General features: G+C 34.4%; 1 protein-coding gene across 1 annotated transcript in view; it reads left to right on the forward strand.

Moving 5' to 3' along the window:
• Window positions 1–19,023, forward strand: part of LOC148956355 (nucleolar pre-ribosomal-associated protein 1) — a 66,700-nt gene extending 47,677 nt beyond the window's left edge. Inside the window, exons 13-19 of the mRNA XM_089106760.1 lie at window positions 858–1,370; window positions 3,384–3,511; window positions 6,901–7,098; window positions 11,696–11,919; window positions 12,571–12,834; window positions 14,367–14,505; window positions 16,587–19,023. Of these exons, the coding sequence (XP_088962886.1) occupies window positions 858–1,370; window positions 3,384–3,511; window positions 6,901–7,098; window positions 11,696–11,919; window positions 12,571–12,834; window positions 14,367–14,505; window positions 16,587–17,330 (2,210 nt within the window). The 3' untranslated portion in view covers window positions 17,331–19,023. The remainder of the gene's footprint in view (window positions 1–857; window positions 1,371–3,383; window positions 3,512–6,900; window positions 7,099–11,695; window positions 11,920–12,570; window positions 12,835–14,366; window positions 14,506–16,586) is intronic.
• The last annotated feature ends 3,278 nt before the right edge of the window (window positions 19,024–22,301 follow it).

The raw sequence follows: 22,301 nt of genomic DNA on the forward strand, positions 1-22,301 counted from the left end.
AATTAAATTGTAAAAATAACAAAACATGTTTGATTCCTTTTGTCTGATTATAAGAAATGTTGATTTGCCGGACAGCTGAAAGCAGATTGTTCTCTTTGATTAGCCTACTATTTAATTCCAAGCTATTTTACCTTTAGAACTTTTCCCTGAGTATTAAAATGCTTTCATTGCACAAGAAAAGATTCCTCATTTTTGCCTTTCTTTTAGAAGACATTATAGTTTTTTCAATCTATCTTGTCCATTTTAAGCATTTTTTTTTCGGCGCATGAATATTATAACATTGTATGATGCTTGCTCTCCAAAGATTGAATTAATTTATTCTTTTTGGGGGACTGCAATTCCAACTTATTGAGGAACCAGCAATTTCATAGCTGAACTAATTAATTTCCATTACTTGAAATATTGATGTAAATTCAAGAAAGATCTTGGAGGGGCCTAACTGATTTTCCAATAAGAAGCCTACAGTAGGGTGAAGTAACAGAACTCAATAGAGTGCAGAATTAAGCCAAATTAAGTAGCAGGCAACTTTGTTCGTATGGATAACAGGGTGTGTAACATAGGACTGATAAAATTACGATCACAGATATAATCATTAAAATTGTCTTTGCTTGAAATCGTTTGAAAGGGCAGACGAAAACCTGGGGACTGAACAAGGTCTCTAGGGGTTAACTTCCCTCTGTCCCAGAACAGTTTATGCCCTGTGTGGAAACCTAAGTGAAATCTATATATAGAGGAGTTCAATGTAGCTCTGAAACATCAAAGCGCAGTTACTTTTGTGTTGGCTTCTTAAAAACAGAACTGAATTTCCATTATTGTTGATTTTACAGATCATCATTTATGTCGCCTTTTTATTTCAGACCAAGAAATAGTTACTGACTCCCTCAGTGTGCTGCTAAACAATGCTAAAATCAAACCAATCATAAGTGAACAGCTTCTGCCTGTAATTCATCTTGGATCATGCCAAACAATACTCCAGTCCATGTTCAACTCTGTGCCATCGTTATGTAAGCAAACATTGTCTGCTAAAGTTCTTACGAAATACTTTGTCGGCTATGGCTCATTGGTTGAAAGTCTACCTGATTTAGACAACGCCGAATTTCTTCGAGAGAAAATAGTGATGACTTTTATTAAGACTTGTTTGAAGTTTGGGCTCCGTCTTCAAGAATCTTCAAATGAAGACGAACTGGAGGAAGCGGAAGAAGCCAAAAAAGCAAGTAGCTATTTGTTGGAGCTCCTCAATGCTGTCGTATACAAATGGTTTACAGATGAACATGAAGATATAATTGAGCTTGTCTATAATATGGCAGCAGGCCATTCTGATTTTGTTTCTTTGATGATCAACGATAGAAATATGCATGAGAAACAAAAAGGTAGTTTTGTATTTATAATCTCTATTTTAAGCTTTTTCTAGATTTTAAGCCGCTATTTTCCGGCTTTTAAAGGCAGGTATGTCTACTCAGTTGTTTTTGGTTCATAGTGTCCCACCTGTGTGGTAAGGATCAAGTGACGAGAAATCATATATTGAACTGCATATATTTCCGATGTTAGATGTTCATGCTGAATCAATTTTCGAAGTTTGTTTGTCAATACTCCTGCAATTAACTAAGTTCAGAAGGGAGCAAAATTGTTATTAGTTAATTATCATATGATATTTTTTCGTTTAGTCTTTATCATTCGTGATTTTGAGTGAAGAATGTTAAAATTCCTTCAATCTAATATCTTGTTTCATAATGATATCGACAAAAACCAGAAAAAGCACTTTTTCCTCTTGTTTGTCAAATTTTGGTTTTGTATTTGACGCACTTATCGCATGGATCGGGCTATGTACATAGTTTGGGTATGCTAAGTTGGCCATACGAAGGTATTAAATTAATGACCACCTTATGTTAAGAAAAAGTCCTCGAAATAAAAATGATGTTCAGGCCAGACATGTTACTGACTATTTTTTTATAATCAAAATTTTTTGAACCGAGTTAACTATAACATAAAACTTACCTAGATACTGATAGAGTCACAGCTAATCAGGGCACTGCACTCAAAAATAAGGAAGAAGTCGAAAGGCTCAAAACTCTTCAGAGTGTGTTCAGAATATTCCATGCATTTTTCAAGTATTTCAATAAATTATTAGATTCAGAATCTCGGAGTTAAGACTCCGAATTTGGTTCCCTTACTTTCAGTTCTCGTCTGTAAAACTAGCAAATAATTGTGAGAGGAATTTTAAGTATTAAGCATTTTAATTTTGGGATAAAAGTCGAGAATAGTAAAAGCAAGAAGAGTTTCGGTTTACAGTTATTATGAGAGGAAAACAGATGTTCTTAAATCCGTCGCAGGCTGCTGTAATTTATCTTTGTGTCTCTTTCCATCAAAAATAATTTTTAGGAACACCTCTGAGTTGACTTTTTGCTACAATCTTTGTCTAGTTAAGAAATATAATATGATTGAGTTTTCTGCTTTTGTTTGTAAATTGAAGTTATTATGTAGAACATTTGAAAAGGAGAAAACACGGGAAAGGTTTTTGCACGCCCCTAATCCCTCTCCTAAATGACATCCTTCGCGCTAGCTAAAATTTGCTGTAATGTAATTACAAACGTGACTTCAAATGAATGTTTTGTATATTGCGTTGCTGTCAATAAATTGGAGATTAAAATAGCTTTGTTAGTCCTTGAACCTGTTATATCGAACTCACAGGGGTTGATATGGACAATTTGGATTATTCTGGCTGAAGCTAGCTGAAGCTAAATATCTTCTACCAATATCGTGTGTCCAATGTTTTGTTACGTTTTTCAGTTTTGCTTCAATCTGTTTACTTTTTAATATCATAGTTCTATACCCATTTCTCTTATTCCTTACCTTAATGAATTCTGAAATTTGAAATAAATTCAAATAAAAATAAATTTTAAATGAAATAAATTTCAAATAAAAATAAATTTTAAATGAAAATAAATTCCACATGAATCAATTTCAAATGAAAATAAATTTCAAATAAATTTGAAAACTTACCTCATAATTGTTTAATTTTGTCACTTACGCTTGTCACTTAAGGAAACTTATTTTTTAGGTTCCGAATCCTTTGGTTGAACACTTCCTTTTCTTTTCTTTTTTCTCTTTTTCATCGTCAGTTAATGAATGCCATATTTGTTTTGTGTTTACATTCTTCTGTGCTTAATTTTCATCTTTTTTACAAACTTCATTTAATAGCTTTTAAATACTATTAATCAAAAATGAAAGAATTAGTAATTAAAATTACTGATAATGAAAGGAACATGCAGTCTTGAACCGCTTGAGGCGTTCAAGACGGCAGCGAGTAGCCAAGATTGAGGTATAATCTTAATGGTTACTAATAAATGATATGTCAGTTTTAGGAATTTTTTCTCTTTTTTCAGGTGCTTTGCTAAAGTTGCTCTTAACCTTAACGCGAAAAAATTCAATGATTTGCAAGACATCTCATATTCCTCTCTATCTTAGTGCTTATCACGCAACCCTTGATAAGCTTGATCAGTTAGTCTACCAGGTGAGTTCGATTTAAATATCTATTTACTCTCTGAAATGCTCAAATAAGTTGTTCCAAGATTCATGAAACTAACAATTTCTCCTTAATTACTACTACTACTACTAACAACTCACTGCAGCACCAAGCCCCCTGAGGCCAACACAGCTACGCACGCTTCTCCTCCATCCCAATCTATCCAAAGCCTTCTCTCTTTACACCTTCCCAAGAAGTTCTTATTCCCCTTAAATCTTTCCTTACGACATCCTTTCACCCCTATTCGGAAACGACCTGCTTTTTGTTTGGCTGTTAATGGGAAAAATTATTTTGGTTTACTTTGACTAATTTGCCTAGTTTGACCTCTTTAATTGCTCGAGTAAAATGTCTGTCAACAAGTAAAAATCATTCTTTTTATTATTAATGTATTTTGATATCTTCGTATTCCGGGCCTGATAAGAGCATGCTTGCATACAAATGGTATCCCCCCTCCCAATATAAAATTGGCTGAAGTGCCTTTTCCTAGAAACATGAAAAATTGTTATCTAAAATGGTCTTTTTCATACCCCCCCCCCCCCTAACAAGTAATAAAACTCTTTTTAAGGGCCGAAATTCAGTGCACCTATCTATAAGACGTTCATTTGTTCAACATGGCTTTAAAGACTATAGGTCTTCGACTAAAGCCTTTCCCTGTGATTAACCGTTTTTGCTTCCTCTAAGAGATCGATGCTTTTGTCAATAAAATTTTAGGCTTATATGTTAGAAGATAATATTTTAAGGTCTGCTATCATAAATAAGAAGATTGCTGTTAGTTCAAAATTTACAATTTTTACTTGTACGTCATTCTAACATTTACAACCCGAAAAGCATAATGCGCTAGTCAAAAGACTGTATGTGTACTGATTTTGGTACCGAAGATTACATGCATTCTAAGAAGACGTTTAAGTGACTATCTTCCAATATTAAAATACTACTAGCGATAAAATGGAGTGTTTCAGAATTATATTACCGCCGCTATGGTTGTTTGAAGATGCTTAATACCGCTAGCGATAAGTCCATTGTTGAAATAACTCGTCAACAATGGGGTCATTGAGACATTCCTCTATCGATCCAAAAACTTTTGTTATGTTTTTAACTACGGCAGTGTAGCGTAGCATTCCAAGTGAATCTTGTTTGGTCGAATGTTCTACTCTTACTTAGTTGTAGAAAAAGGCATTAGATGGAGGTAAGTTTGTTGTTTTTATTATTCCGCATCTACTTTTCAGTCTCGGTGCATAATTTAGAGTTTGAAAGTAAAACGTGTATTAGGAAGTTTATATATAAATTGCAAAGAGGACTTTATCAGATCTTTATTTTATTACATATTAGTCCTCTACCTCCTCTTATTATTAATCCTCTTGTTTGAGAAAGAGAAATTTTCAAAGAAACGTGAGATTCTGGGCCAATAAGTGCAATGGGGGGTTGTGGACCTCCCGTGTCGTATCAAATCCCCTCTTATTTATCTTCTCCATATTTCTCCAGGCAGGCTACCCATTTAGATCTGAGTCGACCCTAGCTGAGCTTACAGAGCTACGCTATTGACCCCCACTCCAAACCAAATAACAAGTGACACCAGGACTCAAACCCCATCCTTACGGACATAGGATTGCCTATGAGGAACCGATATGGAAGAAGCTGGATCCATAATCCCCCATTGCACTTATTGGTCCAGAATCTCACGTTTCTTTGAAAATGAGTCTGGAACTGAGAACGATCCCTCTTGTTGACCTTTGTCCACTGGCCCCTTCAGTAAAGGCATATTTACTACATAAACAGATGGGGAGGTTATCCATGGTTGGGCCAGAAATGTTTCAGGACCTAGCTTAAAGGGTACCTAACTTAATTTATGTAGTATTTAAGTTTCTACTTAAACGGAGGCGCATGATTTAGCTATATACTGTAATTTGTAAGGATTTGTTATTCTTGTTTGAATCCTAGAATAAGACACTGTTTCCATAAAAATATGAGTAAACCTTTAGTTTCATTCTTGTTGCTATTTTTTTAAATATGACATAAAATCTTCGGTGTTTGGTTTCAGGATATGAATTCCGATCTAGAACAAAAAATTTCCTTTGCTAATTTGTTTTTATTTTTTTATGAAAACAAAAGATCTAGCCCAAATTGAGTCTATGCACAAACCTATTCTTCTGTAGGTTCTGTAGGCATTCTTCTGTAGGTTTTTGAGCCATAAGACCAGAAAAAAAAACGAATAAAGTAGAAAATAAGAGCCTTTCCAACATTATTTTTTTCACAATTTTTTTTTAAATACATCCAAAATTTGTTTATATACATTTTTGTTACGTTTTACGAATAGGACAAAAATTTAGGGACGGTTAAGATCTGGAATACCCCCCCCCCCTTTTTAGACACGGCCTTGCTCGTGGACATGAAGTGTTTACCTTGCGTAGACTGCAACCTAGCCCAGAAATGTTTTTTTTCTACTCAGATCTATTCCACTAACAATTGAAATATTGGCAGGCTGTAGGTCAGTTCAAAAGAAAAGCTTTTGACCTGTCCTGATTGTTCTTATTATTTAGCACCGAACACCTGTTTCAACTTTTTTTTTCTAAGCAGAGAAAGGAGCTTTGGCTGAATTCTACATGTAGAGCTTGGATCTTCTTAGTGCCTGAATATCAGGTCAGAAAATTAAAGATGCATCCATGAGAGAACAGAAATAAAAACAGGAACTTGGTTAAGAGACTAATTTTTCTAGCAAGCGCGGAAAGCTGCTTTAATTTCTGCTAATTGAAAATCAATGTTATTACTCGGTGATATCATTACCCCAGGTTGAAGGAGCCAACAAAAATTATAGCTCCTTTTACCTGGTTGGCTGCTTCGTTATCTAGCTCCGCCCTTTACATGTATGCCTGTAATTATTACTGGTTTGGGCGGTTATGAATGTCATATTCTCATTTCTCACTTGGTGTGCTACTGGTATTTTCGTCAGCGATGAAAACGTTACGGACATAGGGAGTATCCAGCCTTATATAGTTGCTATATGTAGTTACTATAAGTGAACCTTGTTGAAAAATAACTATTAAAGAACTAGCGCCTAAAGCTAAATAGCCACTACAAGTGCGCTTTTATCTATTATAGTTTTTAACATGTTTAAAACCCCTTTTGGCCTGGTTTAAGCCCAAAAAAGACACTTTGAAAAATATGTATGTAACTAAGTTAAACTTCTGGGACTTCTTTTGTGAATTCGGTCTAATTCAATATTGTTTCCTCCAAACAAACAAAACATTTAATAAAGTAATAGAAATCGAATCAAGGCTGAAAATAATTTATTAATTAGATCTCTAACAGAATTACTTTCCTTAAGCATACAATTTAAAATTTGTCCTCTGTTGTAATTAATATTAATTTCTATATTTAAGCTGCTTTGCCACTATGAAACAAAAGGTGCGTACCTTCAACACTATCGGCCATTGGTTTGGGGTGACGCCGCCTTAATTTATTCAAACACTCAGAGAAATTTATTGACTCAGGATTCTGTCCAAGAAGTTTTGACGCTTTTAGAGCCAAACACTATGAAGAAGACTGCTGAAAATTTTCCTGTTGATCTAAGGTTAGAGGTAAGTATTTTGTTTTCTTATTTTTTTATTTAATTATTTCATTCTCTTCTTTTTTAATTATTTTATTCGTTTTATTCATATTTATTAAATCAATGTTTTATTTTATTATTATTCTTTCATTCAAGAGACAGTGGAGCCTCATCACTGCTAAGGAATGACAAGCATCTACTAAAATTTTCAATTTTAATTTGGAGATGCTGCTGCACGGATATTTAATTTTATTTAATTTTTATTTAATTATTTCACTTTCTTCTTTTTTAATTATTTTGTTCGTTTTATTCATATTTATTAAATCAATGTTTTATTTTATTATTATTCTTTCATTCAAGAGACTGTGGAGCCTCATCACTGCTAAGGAACGACAAGCATCTACTAAAATTTTTAATTTGGAGATGTTACTGCACGCACATTTAATTAAAAATTTTATTTAATTATTTCGCTCTCTTCTTTTTTAATTATTTTATTCGTTTTATTCATATTTATTAAATCAATGTTTTATTTTATTATTATTCTTTCATTCAAGAGACAGTGGAGCCTCATCCCTGCTAGAGAACGACAAGCATCTACTAAAATTTTCAATTTTAATTTGGAGATAGTGTCGTGGCTGCTGCACGCACATCTCCTAACAAACAAGCTGATTTTTCTACAAATGGATTCTATATGCATTGATCTAGCTTATCATGCTACAACTTCTGATTGCAATAATGAGTGAAATTCCATCTGAATACATAACCCTACTTCATTTCTAAAAGCTAAAAGCACACCTCATTTGTATTTTACTCACCCATATTTTGGAGTAGTAATGCTAGGAGATGCTAACGAACTCGATAGCAAATCGCTGGCCAGGTCACTTAACCTTAAAACTCTAGTCGATTTCCCAACAACTGAAGGGGATACTTTTCTGGGTGTAATCCAGACTAATCTTTCAGAATACAACTAGAATCCAAGTAAACTAGCACTACTTGGTGGAAGTTATCATTATATGTTACAGTGGAACCCCTTGGAAAAAGTGAAAATTAAATATTCAGTAACTGAAGTTACTTCAAGGCCGGTCACTGATCATGGTCTGCTGCAATTTGGTGACTGGATGACGAGAGAAAAATGGATCATAGACTCTTCAGCTAAAGACTTTGATTCCCAAGCAGGAAGAATTCCAAAGTAAGCTAAATTAAAAATGTCACTAGTGCTTTCCCGAACGTAAGACTAAATTCCGTTCTAGTGATAAACCATACGTAAATTCAAAAACAAAGCAACTGATAAAACATAAATTGCACCTAATGCGAAAAGGTCAAGTGAACCAAGCAAAACAGTTAGCAAACCAAATAAAATGGAAAATCAAAAAGGCACAAGCAAATTACTATGAAAATGAAGTTGACCATCTTTTGGAGTCCAAGCCGTTTTTCAGTAAAGTAAAAAGTCTGACTGGCAAAAGTTCTCAACCAGTTAACTTCATGAAGGAGGAGCCTCTAGAGAAAACTGCAAATGATGTAACTGGCCATTTTGCTTCATACGTGCGATCTTACTACCTTAGTCTACCTGAGAATCTACCAGTAAATTCTACTACTTCTCCAGATGATATTTTAATTGCTGATATTTCGTGGGGATGTATGATCCGTAAACTCTTCTTCAAAAAGAACTTCTGTTGTCCCTTTTGATATAGCAGTTGCTCTCATTAAAGTATTTGCTAAAGAATTATCATTTCCCCTTCAGGTAATTTTCAATAATATAACAAAAACAGGATATTTTCCAAAGAAATGGAAGAAAGGGTTTATTACCCCCATTCCAAAAAAAGGAGCAGCTAATGACTTCTCTGGTGTCCGGCCGATCACAGTGGCCGTCAGTTTTTAGCAGAATATACGAAAGCTTTTTTGCCGCATGGCTGAAAAAATATCTTCTGAAAGTAACTGATCGAAAGCAATTTGGTAGCATCCTTAAGTGTTCCACAGTTCATTACCTAGTTAATTTAATTTATTTTATTTAAAACACCTGGATGAACCTTGAAAATGGATAAATTTAATTGCAATTGATTTCAGAAAGCATTTGACATGTATGATTACAAAATCCTCTTAGAAAAAATGGTGAAAAAAATAAACCCAGCTTCATTATTATAATCGTGCAGAGGTTTTTAACAAATAGTGAGAAATCTATTACGCATACAGACCAATTTTCCACTTCTCTGCCAGTTTTTTGTGGAATTCCACAAGGAACTGTGATCGAATTGTCCTTAACGAAAATCGTATCTAAGGATTCGAAGAGCAATGCTGCTGGTTTCATCGACCAAGTTACCTCAGAGGCGGCTGAACTAAACATGGTCGTGAATAAGGACAATGCCTCGGTCACGACATTTTCTTTTCTTCAGAATACTCTACTTACTTTCCAACCTCCTATCGCTTCCGAGCTAATAAGCCATAAAATAATTTTACTTGGTGTGGTGATTTCTTCTGACCTCTCATGGCGGGAGAATACAAAGACAATTGTAAAAAAAAGCTAACAGCGCAATCCAAATGCTAAACACACTGAAAAAATTTCGAGTTCCTATGGACAAGCTGAAACTAAAATTTTACACTTTCATCCGCCCCTTAGTTGAATATGCTTGTCCGGTTCGGCACTTTGCCCTTATCCAGGATGAAACTGATAAAATAGAACGAGTTCAGAAGAGATCACTGCAAATCATTTATGGCGGTACCTTACTCCTTTTACCTCAAGGAATTTAAACTTGAATCCTTTTCTTCCCGCCGAGAAAAATTATGCCAAAGATTTGGCTCCTCCCTCCTTCAACATCCAATCTACCGATCATTCCTTCCCCCACCTTTTGTCCCTATAAGATCTCGTCCCCCCCCCCAGGGAAGTGGCTGAGAAGGTTCCGAAACTAACCCAAGTCCACTGTAACACCGTGCGCTACAGTAAAAGCTTTGTGCCAAGCTTTGTGAAGTATTGCAATGATCTCAAATGTTTTTATCCTTTAGTGTATTTATCCTGACGAAGTTTTATCAGACAATTTTATTCTCAATCTCAAGTGTTTTTATCCTTTAGTGTATTTATCCTGACATGGTTTTATCAGACAACTTTATTTTGCTAATTATGACTAAGAGACATCATATTTGGGCTTTGCCCACGAGAGCGATGTCTTGTTTTGAATTAAATGAATTTGAATTTGAATTTTGAAAGCAAAGGCGTAAACAACCTAGTTTTTTTTGTCTGCCGAAGACCTTAATATTCTCGTCGAACGAGATGTGAGTGCAGCAGCTGTGTTGCGCTATGTCCATCAATAATTTATTAAATGTTCTGTGATGGTGTCATAAAGATATAGAATTTCTGTTGTTGTAGCTGGCTGGAAGAAAACTGCTATCAATTTATCGTTATAAGATTAGGGATAACATTTTTTTTTTTACCTATTTATAGAGTCTAATTTTTGTTGAGGCAATAGTTTTTCGTTTGTTTTTCTCCGTGAACAAATTATTGAAGCCTCTTTTAAGGACTGATGGTAAAACGATGCCTTAAACTTACTTTAGGTAATAAAAAATAAAAAAAAAGCCAAAAATTACTTAATAGGCAAATAACTGCACATTCCAGTTTGAACTTGAGCGTCATTCAAGATACCGAAAAAAAGTAAGGTGTGCTGTGCTATTCTGCAGCAAACACCGACTTTTTAAGATAAAGATCAGCTCAAATGACACGACTTGCCGTATTGTCAATATGATCCATCGGACTTCCAGATACCAAGTCTTGGAATTTTTCAAAATTGGAAACAAAGAGAACGTTGCATTGCACTATATTTCTCTGAATACGTGTAAACTGCTTTGCTATCACTCAATCTAATAAATGTATGTACAAACATATTATTATTATGCATTGCTCTACATATTTTGGCTAACATTCGTTCTATATTGAGGCCAAAGTTACCTCACTAGATATGATTGGTGTCTCTAACTCCATAACTCCCAGCCATTCACTAACCTGAAAATAGCCATGTGATGTTAAACGATGGGTATATGAAGCCTGAAGCCAAGCGAGTTTTTTATCGTTATATAATCAACAAGTTTTCCGGCTCACAATATGCTACTGTTTGTTTGTTTTTCTTCTTTATTCTTGCTTTCCCAAATACTTTTTGCTATTTATCGGTAATTTGATTATAGTGCTTGTTCATTTTTAAAATATAACTTTCTTTGCCTTATTGCATGTTATAAATCACTTAGATACGATAACTAGTTAGTTTTATACGAATCAAATCAATGAGTTATTGAAGTTTTAAAATCCAAACAGACACTTGCCCATGCAATAATCATTAATATTTCGGTTATGTTTTGCTCCAAAAATAATGGATAATTTTATGCTTCAAACTAAAAAGAAAACAGCTTGAAAACTCTTCTAATAGCTTTGTTCTATTAAAAATAAACATTAAAGCGTGGCTTTTGGATGGTCCTCTAGGCCATACGTAAATATAGTCTCTGAGTTATTCTTTTTATTCCGATCTTGGACGTTTTTTCTTCCTGAAAGTTACAAATTTCCTGATAAGGTCTGTTCCTGTAACATATTTATAGATATCACGCTAATTAATGAAGAAAATGGAATGTTTAAATTGACTTTCTGTTTTTAGGCTTATTTCCACGAGGGACTGGAAAGTAGCTTGTACGATCCGAGATTTCTTTTGCAGTCATTTTATCACTTATTGAGTCCAGACCAATTAGTGCCTTGTCAGGGCTTTATTGAAAATGGATGTCTGTCATTAATGTTTTCTTCATTAACTAGTGCTGATGAGGATATTCGAGCACTTGGATATGAAACTCTCTCTCGTTTTTATCTACATCTTGAAGGAGCCAGGTGAGAAAATTGAATTTACATTTTTATTTCGAAAATCGAAATGAATTAAATTTGGATTTACCAGCAGACCAAGCTATTTTTTATCACAACGAATATGAAATCATAATGTATTAAACTTTTATAAAAATAACCTATTAAGTTCTAACTTTAAGAGTGAATTAATCTACTTGAAGAAAAAACAACTAGAGACGAAATATATAAAAATGGTTAACTATTAAGCTCTAGGGAGCCTGTACAGCTAAAATACGAGATGAATTCCTCCATAAATAAGTGAAAAAAAGCATTAAATAAGAACAAAAAAGAAGTTCGCCTGAACAAACTCACGCCGAGTTATATCATTATTAAATTCAACTAAACCTAGCAAATACATAAATTAAATTCACAGAAGGATATGGAAAAACAATCAAAACATGTACATAACTACTAGGGAGAAAACGATCTGATCTGGGGAGCAAATAACTACTACTACTACTAACAACTCACCGCAACACAAAGCCGCCCAAGGCCAACACAGCTACGCACGCTCCTCCTCCATCCCAAACTATTCAAAGCCTCCCTTTTTACACCCTCCCAGGAATTTCCCATTTCCTTTAAATCTTTTGTCCAAAGACAAATTATGCGTCGTTGTTTTATTCTTCTTTTAATTTTTAGGTTCTATGAAAAGCCACTGTGGTTAAACTTAATAGATTCTCTCCAACACTCCTTATCTACAATTGGAAGTAGAAAAGAGTCAACCAACCTTAGGATTACCTCACTGATTGGTTTGTTTGTCTCAAGAGCCGCTAATATTATGTCCGATTCACAGGAGGAAATGTACAAGATTGTTCACAATTTTCTATTAGTTAAGCCAAGCTTAGATATTCAGCAGGTTCCAGAATTCTATGTACTCTTTGGGAGCTCCCTACCTGATTATAAGTAAGTTTTATTCCTTATTAATCTTGTGTGATTTAAATTGGCCTTAAGAGTAATGTTCTCTGTGCAAGTTTTGCATTTTATTTTTCTGCAGTACTACAGTTCTTGTTTTTTGGTCTAAAACGACATTACTGATATGCTTCGATAGCCGAGTTTCAGCCGTTTTCAGCTTCATCGAGTTTCAGCTTAGCCATCTATATTTTGAAATTTTCTTCTTTTTTTATAAGTTTACATCATTCTCTCAGAACAAGCTTAAGTAATGTCATAATTCTAGCTCAGAAAATGGATAGATCTGAGACTAATTTATACAATGATGTTAGTATCATTGGTTTTTGGTCCAAAATACAGCTCTAGGCTTGTCGCAAGATCGTATATTTCGCAGGGAATATAGACGTTAAAATCCAAAACTTTATAATATTTCAGACCAGTGTCTAATTTTCTGCTTTTAATTATCATGCATCCCCTATAACTCTGCAGGCTCTATTTATTTCCACATGATAATACAGATTATCAATACAGCACTCTCTAAACATCTTCTTTCGCTATTTTTTTTTTTTTTTTTGAAAAATCCAAACTTCAAAACATACTTCTTTGTAACTGAATTTTTTGGGCTGAAAAAAAGGTTTTATGTTGTAGTATCTCTAATAAATTTCTACGAGTGTTTCAATTTATGACATTAGCAAGAACTGATAGAGGAAAACTAGAAAACTAATAAAGACACTAATAGTGGAAGAATTACTAACTTGAGTTGCAACTTGTAAACTACACTGACAGAGTATGGAAGCGAAAAATTTGAATACGTTTTTTGTTTGATTTTGGGCCTAGCAGAGGGGAAGGGTGCTCTATCCCTTACTATAAGAATAAAAAATGATCCATATTTAATAAAAGGAAACTCGCTTATCCATTTTTCTTTTAGTGTCTTTTTCCTTTTAATGGGTATATTGATTGATCGTAATTGGTTTTTTTTTTTTTTATTTGGCTGTAATAGGTGATGCTATGTATGTTTTTATAAATAATTTTTATTTTTTCCTGGGTCTGTGGTGGGCCGTATCGCCTGATTTGACTTCTGGGTTTGTTCAATTTAAATGAATTCTCTCTCTCTCTCTTCTCTGTTTTAGCGAATGTTTTAAATATTATGTGTTTGGATGTTTAATGTTTAACTGTTTTGTCGCATGATCTTTCCTCCTTACAGGCCATGGACCCTTTGGGGATTATTGTTTTTGATTAATGAATGATCTTTGTGTTTTGTTTGAAATGCCTAAAAAAAAGAAGGAAAAAAAAATCAATTTTTATATCATAGCGCCCTTCCTACGCCGAACATTGGGGCTGCGCCGTTATATTATGTTTTTTGGCAATATTTGTGACGCCAGTTATAAAAATAACGGGCCGAAATTCTTGGTAATTAAATCTCTGTCCTTTGAAACTATCGAAACCCCCTCTCGAAAGGGTTTTTAGGTCGAAATCATCTGAGCATTATTTTTGCTGAGAGAGGATTAACCCACTCTAATATTTGCTAAAACAATTTAACTTTTCAGAATGCGGCGAAATTGGATTCTCCACTTACTACGAGATGGCTTTCGTGAGCATAATGATTATATAATATCTTCAAAGAGAAAGGTTTTTAGGATGCTGATGACTTTCTACGATTCTCCCTTATGCGATGATTTATCTAAGGTCAGTTCATCTCCGTTAATTCTCCTTAAAACTCATTCTTATGACTGAACGCAAAAATAAGGCTAGTAGTATTTCTATCTGTATACAACCTGTACATATATAACTCTTAATAGCACATGTTTCTTTACGATTATTTTTTTTGCAAAAATTTATAGAAATTTTCAGTGACATTGGATTTAATTTTTTCCTTTTTCTCGTTTTCCCGCTTTTATCACGGTTTTAAAATGGTTTATACTGCATTCTATTTTCCCTGTATTTCTGATGACTACATAAAATGTAACGTTGTTCCATGCAAAATAATGTTCCGTTAACTTTTGAACTATAAATCTTTTTTGTACATATATAATTTGTATATGCGTTACTTTTTGTATATACACGCAATAGGATCAGAACGAATCAAAAATAAAATGAAGAACAAAGAAATAAAGATGTAGTAAACTACGCACGTGTTAATTAAAAGTCATTGGGACCCTTCAGGGCTGTATCTATTCATCGTGGAGTCCTCCAATTTCCCAAGAATGATAAAGTTGATTCAACTTTATCAGCCAATAAAGTTGATTCATTTGGAAGTTGCTGCTTGGTCGAATTGTATTACCACCTCCAGAATCTCCAAATGAATTGGTTTGACCTTTTATAGGACCTCTCTAACTCTAAAGAGTTTCAAAACAAATCCGAAATGTGAACTTACGTTTTTCTTTTGTTTCGTTCAACGTAAGCGATGGTCGTACTATTTTCAGCTTCAAAGTAGCTGAACAAATTTTTCATCAAATCAATTAAGCGGAACATCCATCACAAACCCTTGAAGAATACCTTAGATTTAAAACCCTTATTTTAAAATACCTTCATATAGCCAAATTTAAATTTTAGACCCGATAAAGCTGTTGAAGAATGCCTTGCCCATCATTTAGATTATGGAATCTCTCGTAAAGTAATGGATCTCTTAGAGGAAATATTGCAAGACACTAACAACTATGCCAAAGGTTATATGAAAACGCGACAAGTGGAGGATAATTTAAATCAACCTGCTAATTCACTGGGACAACAGCCTCGGTTAGAAGACTAAGTGATAATGAGAATCAATATATAAAAGCTTGCCGCGTAGCCGTACCGGGAATCGGTGGCGATATTATATATATATATATATATATATATATATATATATATATATATATATATATATATATATATATATATATATATATATATATATATATAATGCATGTATATTCCTCCCTATTTTTGAGTTTTGTCAATGTTGTTCACAAGGCTGCAGTCAGGGAGGGGCTTAGGAGTTTGACCCCCCCCCCTCCTCCTCCCCGAAATGTTTGTTCGACTCGTAAAAACGAAAAAAAATGCATACAAATAAATTTTTTATGCATTTTTTTTAAGTTTTTGTGTAAACCGCCCCCCCCCCCTCCAAAAAAAAAATCCTGGATACGGACCTGGTTGTTCATTTCAGCTTTAGATCTTTAGGTTTTATATTAATACGGTTTAGATAAAAAATTTCAAATTCAAAATACGATGGTTAAATTCATGTTTCCGAGTTTAAATAATAATAATAATGGACGGCTTTCCTATATCTTTTCTGAAAAGTTGAATCTGGAACAGTTTCAATTCATGATTTTTTCTTACGTGTAAGAAATATCATCGTTTTTATTTTGTTTTCTATCCTATTTCTATGTTTTCTTTCTCTTTTCTTTCCTATGTTTTTATTTCTATGTTTTCTATCCTATTTCTATATCTCGAATCTATCTATAATATCTTTCTTCCAAATCCTTTTTAATATATTTGTCGTTTCAATAATGTAACCTAAGATATTCTAGGAAATTTAAGAACGTTGATTCATGGTAGTAATTTATTTTTACCACTTTGCTATCATCCAATGATTCGCTAATAAGCATGCATCCTTTATCAAATACTATTGACCTGGTAGATCTCGGTTTTATGGACTTTTAAGTCAGTATGCTCCCAAAAAGAATCCCTCTGACTAAATAAAAAATCTGAGCTTTATGGAAGACGCTTTTCGAGTTTTTGAAGATTTTAGAAGTTTAATCATTCTAATTATAAATCTTCATTTATAGGTTGAAGTACTTGAAGTGTTACATGCTGCTTCCAAAATCCCGTCGGCTGCATCTGACCTTGTCAAAAATCGAGGAATTTTAACTTGGATTGAATCTTATGTATTTCACTCTGGAAAAAGTTTTTTTGTAAGAACTCAGCTTCAGTACCTAACGAAGCTAACGGTTCAGCTTTGGAAATCAGCACAAATTGATTTCAATAGTAAGCAGCCTTTAGTAGAGATCAAAGATGAAGAATTGCTAACTGGTGATATAGCATCTGAGAATGAGGAAGATGATGAACCTAGGCCCAAGGTCCGGAAAATTGTAGAGAGTAATCAGAAACATGAAGAATCACGTCTATCAAGGAGTATTTTGTATAATCAGTTTCTGAAATTATGCACTTCCTTGTGGTCTGCAAACTATGCAGAAGAAGATTTTATTCCTACCGAGGCTGAACAAATTATCCATTTTGCTGAAAGCATCCTAACCGTTGCCGAATCATCTAATGCTTATGATTGTCTTCCACGTATTCTCCTGACTGATTTTATCCGACGAATTATTCACGACTGCAGACGTTTTATTGTTTATGACGGGGAATTGGTGGATTTTCTATCATTAGAAAACAATGACTATTCGTTAATTCATTGTTTGACCTCAGAGTTACTTTGCAATGAGATTGATAGCTTAACAAATTCAAACCAAGCTATTAGGAAAAGATTACACAGTCTACTAAAAGTTTACGTTCGTTCACCTGCGAACGGCTAATAAAGAGTATTGAATTATTGACTCGTATGTTTTTTAAACTATAGGAGATATAATCCAGTGTAATAATGGCATTTCACACGTGTTCAAGTTTGAATCGACCTAAGAGCTGTGAGCTTTTTTTCTTAGCTTAATTTCTATTGAAGTTACAATCTCTTATAGTCACTTGTACATGGGTGGATCTAGAGCAAAATCTTGAAGGGGGCCCAATCTGACCAAGGCAGTGGCAGATCCAGAGGGGGGGGGCGCCCCCCCCTCCTTGACGTAGTCTAAATTAGTGTAATTTACTTAGTTAACGCAAGTTTGCGTTAATTAAACTTGCTCCTAACGCAACTTTATTGAATCAATCTATTTTGCCCCCCCCCCCCTAAAACAATCCTGGATCTGCCCCTGGATCAAGGTGCCAAAAATTGACAAATTTATTCTAAAACAAAAGTAAAAAAAAAGAAAAATAAAACAGGGAAAGAGGGCACCAGAAAAAATCTTGGGGAGGGGGAGATGGCCCCCTTCGACCCCCTGGATCTGTCAGTGAACTTGTACTTAGTTCTGATGAATTTAACCTCCTTTTTTTTTTCTTCGAGTGACTTTTTCGTGAAAGAATACGATAATATCGTTATCAGTATCACTCAGTTTGAAAACATCGACTCTATATCGAACTAATTGCACCTAAAACCCGCAAATTGCAGCTTAGGGTATTAAGGTGAAGGATACTCAACAAATATTTATGTATAATTAATGTATGTCTCATTATAGTTGTAGAACCTGATATATAGCATTTAGTCCAGTGCGTTTTTAGGAGGATCTCTGTCTGGTTTGTAGTGTATTCCTCAGTTTGCGACGTCAACATGGATACTCTAACCTTTAGATCGCGGATAAACCAGCATACCGACCAGTGGTAGGATCATTAACATTTCTGGCTTATTAGATTATGCAATTATACCATCTAGCCTTTAGGAAGCTTTTTTGTCAATAGACTAGTTAAGGACAAATTTTCGCTAAACCTAATAAATGAAAGAAAAATGTTCTACTTATGCAAGCTACAAATGGTTAATAGCTTTGTGACAGACAAAATCAAGTATTTTAATATTCACGTCAACAGATGTTTCCTAATTTAATTCGTCAGTATTACTTATTAATCATTAAGCCACTACTAGAATTAGCGTTGAAATTAGAAAACTGTGGATTATTACTAAGGAAAATAGATGTTACTAAAGGCAGAAATATCTTTTAGTTCCATGCAAGCAGTATTTCTTTTCTAATAAAAGACACTACAAGTTTTCATGAACAGTTTATATTTGAAAGTAAAGAATTAAATACAAATTAGTATCCTGAAATGAATAAAATATTGTTTTTGTTCGTATTTTATTGCTCTCAGTGTTGCAGTGTCAACAGTGGCGGATCCAGGGGGCGGTCCCCCCCTAGTATAGTCTAAAGTAGTGTAATTTACTTAATTAAGTCAAGTTTGCGTTAATTAAACTTGCTCATAACGCAAGTTTATCGGATCTACCTTTTTTGCGCCCTCCCCCCTAAAAACTTTTTTTTCGGATCAACCTATTTTGCGCCCCCTCCCCCCCTAAAAAAAATCCTGGATCCGCCCCTGAGTATCAACAAATAACCCTTAACAAATGTCATCTGCAGAAAAATTGAATTTTTGTTTTGTATTCAATATTTTTATATGGGATAACCGGCCGAATACACCGATACTTTGAATTTGTGTTGAAAGTTAAACATTAATAGAATATACTATACAGAAATTAGGATTGATTATTGCAGCAAGGCTTAGCAAATTGTGTCAGATTGTTTTTACCAATCATTAAACCTTTGTCTTATTCTTTGGGCAAATTTAAGAATATGGGTAACCTATGAGCAGAAAACGGCACCATGCCCCCCCCCCCATGTTTTCAGCCAGTTAGAAAAAAAAAATTGAGTCGGTAAAAGAGTTGTGCGAAGCTCAACTATTTTGTTCTGTCTATATTCTTTTTTATTAGCTTAAGTGAGCTGATCGAAATATATGACGTAAAATCAATAAAAAAAGATCAGTCCCATTTGGTGAAAAATAAAAGATGAAATGGTAATTTTTATTGCATACCACCCAAATCAATCGGTAAAAATGATCAGCCAGTCATAAAAATCCATTGCCCCCCCCCCCCCTCGAACATCTTGGCCAGTGACGCATCTGCCCGGCACTAGTGTCGAAAAAATAACAAGCAATATCTAGAGCTCGTTCGCATTTTTTTTAGTTTGATAATAAGGTAAAATTAGTGCATTAACAATTATCTAACCTGCCTAAAAAAAAAAACAATTGCGAAGTTTGAAAAAAAAAAGCCTAGAACTTAAAATGCTAGATGTGTGTCGGTAAATTTTTCCACTCTAGCGTTATTTTCTACTATTTTAAGTTAACCATGCTCTTTGGTGTAGAGCTTGAACGAGTAGCAAGTTTAAACATCTTTTTTAATTAATGAGGTTTCCGCTGACTGGCGGCAGCGTTCCGCTGACTAGGAATTAATTTGAGCCAATTCTTTATTGCGTCAACTGCAATGTCGGAGCTTTTCTTTACTCGTGTTGCTAAGGATTTCGATTTTCCTGCTTAGAAACCAAGTGCGGTTTTCAAAATTAAACAAGTGCGCACACAAATAATTTGCATGAATTCCTTGTGCTCAAAGGGTGTTTTTATTCGGTACTAGTTCTTGTAGCACATCCATTGAATAGACAATTGTCTTCTGAACAGACACCCGAATAAATTCTTGGTAGAGAAACTTGATATTTAATGACCTCTCTATTTCAAGAAACCTTGGTATATCAAAAAATAAATATTTCTTGAGTCCTTGCCATAGGCAGGTGTTTATAAATACTGAGGTTTTGATCCCGTGACATAGATGCGTTAATTGAAACGGTAGGTACTGAAAATTCTCAAGTTCCTAACTGTCAAATTCTGAATTTAACATCGAGGACAATTAATGTGTTTCATTATTTGTCATAAAACCACTGGAGGTGTAATTACTAGGAGCAGACTAAAAGGTGTCTAATTATAGGACGGGGATCTATTTCAGACATCGACAGAAATGAACAGGAAGGAAACTACAAATACAGGTCTCCCTAATCACCATCTCAATAATTATATCTATTATACCACCTGGAAAATTAAGTTTTCTCTCTTAAATCAGTACAAATTTTTTTAATAATTATTTCATTAGTTTGAATATTTTGCCTATTTGCAGTGGTAACAAATGTAAATGCACAGACAGTTAGTAGTAGGGATCTAGTTGTATTTACAAATTTTTAGCTTGCCTCTAATCTCAGAAAATAGGCTACTGCACCAGTGTTTCCACTTATCTTTTCAAACAATCTGTAAAATCTTGACAATTTTCGGGAGAAAATCGGGAGATGGATATCAGGATTTGATAGAATTTTCAGTTTTTTTTTTGTATTTTGTATTGAGTTTTTGGAGGTGTTCGAGCGATTAGAGTATAAAGTACCACATTCTAAATGTTTGGAGTGCAGATTTACGGGAGCCAGCTGCAATTCCTGAAAGAAATTCGTTGTTCAACGTTGTCAAACATGACAAAAGGAAGTAGCTAGAAGCTTGACATGTATTTAATTTTGAAACTAAGTGCAGTTATATTTCATTCAGACTCTAAAGCTGTTTAATTAAGACATTTTTCTTCATCGACCCCTACTTTTTCTCGACCTTTCAGATCCCACGCGAAAGCCCACTAAGTTCAGGGCGGGGACAGAAAATATAGACGAATTACGGACGCTAGGCCTTTGGCCATTGTGTCTGAGTTAAATGGATAATCTTTTTTACAACCATCCCCAGAGGTATTCACAAATGATAAAGAGAAAACGCAAAGTTGCAGCTTCTTATTATTCACATAAGTGAAAAAAAAATTATAAAAAATAGCAAAACTTTCAGATACATATACCGCATTACATTCATAATCTGTGTCTATCGCATGGCTTTTTATGTGAGCAGCCTCCTCTGATGATGCAGTAACTCAGCTGTGCTGACATACGCTACTAGTCCTTTTAGCCTCTTTCTGAGGGGCTGGTCAACTGTCAGTGTGTCTGCTGTAACTCTGTCTCGTTTCATTTCAAGTTTCGTCTGAATTGTGGAAGCCAAAGTTACTGTTACCAAATGATCCTTCTGTCTGTCTACTTCTTGAGTAAGCTGAAGTCTTTCTGAAGCTACGTTCGAAAATAGGAAGGAAAACAAGTATTATACAAACTTTGCTAAGTTTGGTTTCCACAGTGGTCATTCGCACTCAAAGCCAATTTCCAGTAATCCACGGCTGTCAGAGTCACTGTTTTATCATCATTGGCACTATCGAAATGTTCCCGCCATTCTTTTTCAATGGCACTTTTCGACCACTAATTGTACTCGTTTTCATCCTTTCTTTGCGATTTTATGTTTTATAATACACTGACAGGCCATGGCGGACTACATTCGTCACTTTCTGCTTACCCAATCTTACTTTATCAGTAACATTCTTATGCGGCATATTTTTCAGGAATGGGACTAACGTGTCAACCAGCAAAAATGGTAAATTGTTTTCAAAATGCAGCAATTTTCGTTTCTGTTTCTTGTATTGGATCATTTGAAGCAAACCCCTTCAGTTCTACAGAGCAACTGCAGACAAAGTCTATTTTTTGTCATATTTCTTTAAATTTATAGTAACTTTGGATCATTTGAACCTATTGAATCAGCTGGACCCACATAGGGCTAGTGCGAGCCAACACCTGTGGTTAGTTTATGAATTGAAAATAATTAGTTAATTACAAATTTTGAAGTTGTTTAAATGATCAAAATAGAAAGTCAATGCAACCACTGCGTAATGGATAATGGGCAAACCTATGCCAATAAATTCAAATCGCGGTGCCTCAATTGCCTGGGACGTTAAGAAAAATCCCTTAAAAACCACAGGCAACGGCCAGGTAAAAAAAAAAAACAAACAAAGAATGACCACAAAGTAAAAT

Source organism: Artemia sp. Qi Xiang Cuo, chromosome 1, assembly GCF_049724085.1.
Source record: "Artemia sp. Qi Xiang Cuo chromosome 1, ASM4972408v1, whole genome shotgun sequence".
NCBI lineage: Eukaryota > Metazoa > Arthropoda > Branchiopoda > Anostraca > Artemiidae > Artemia > Artemia sp. Qi Xiang Cuo.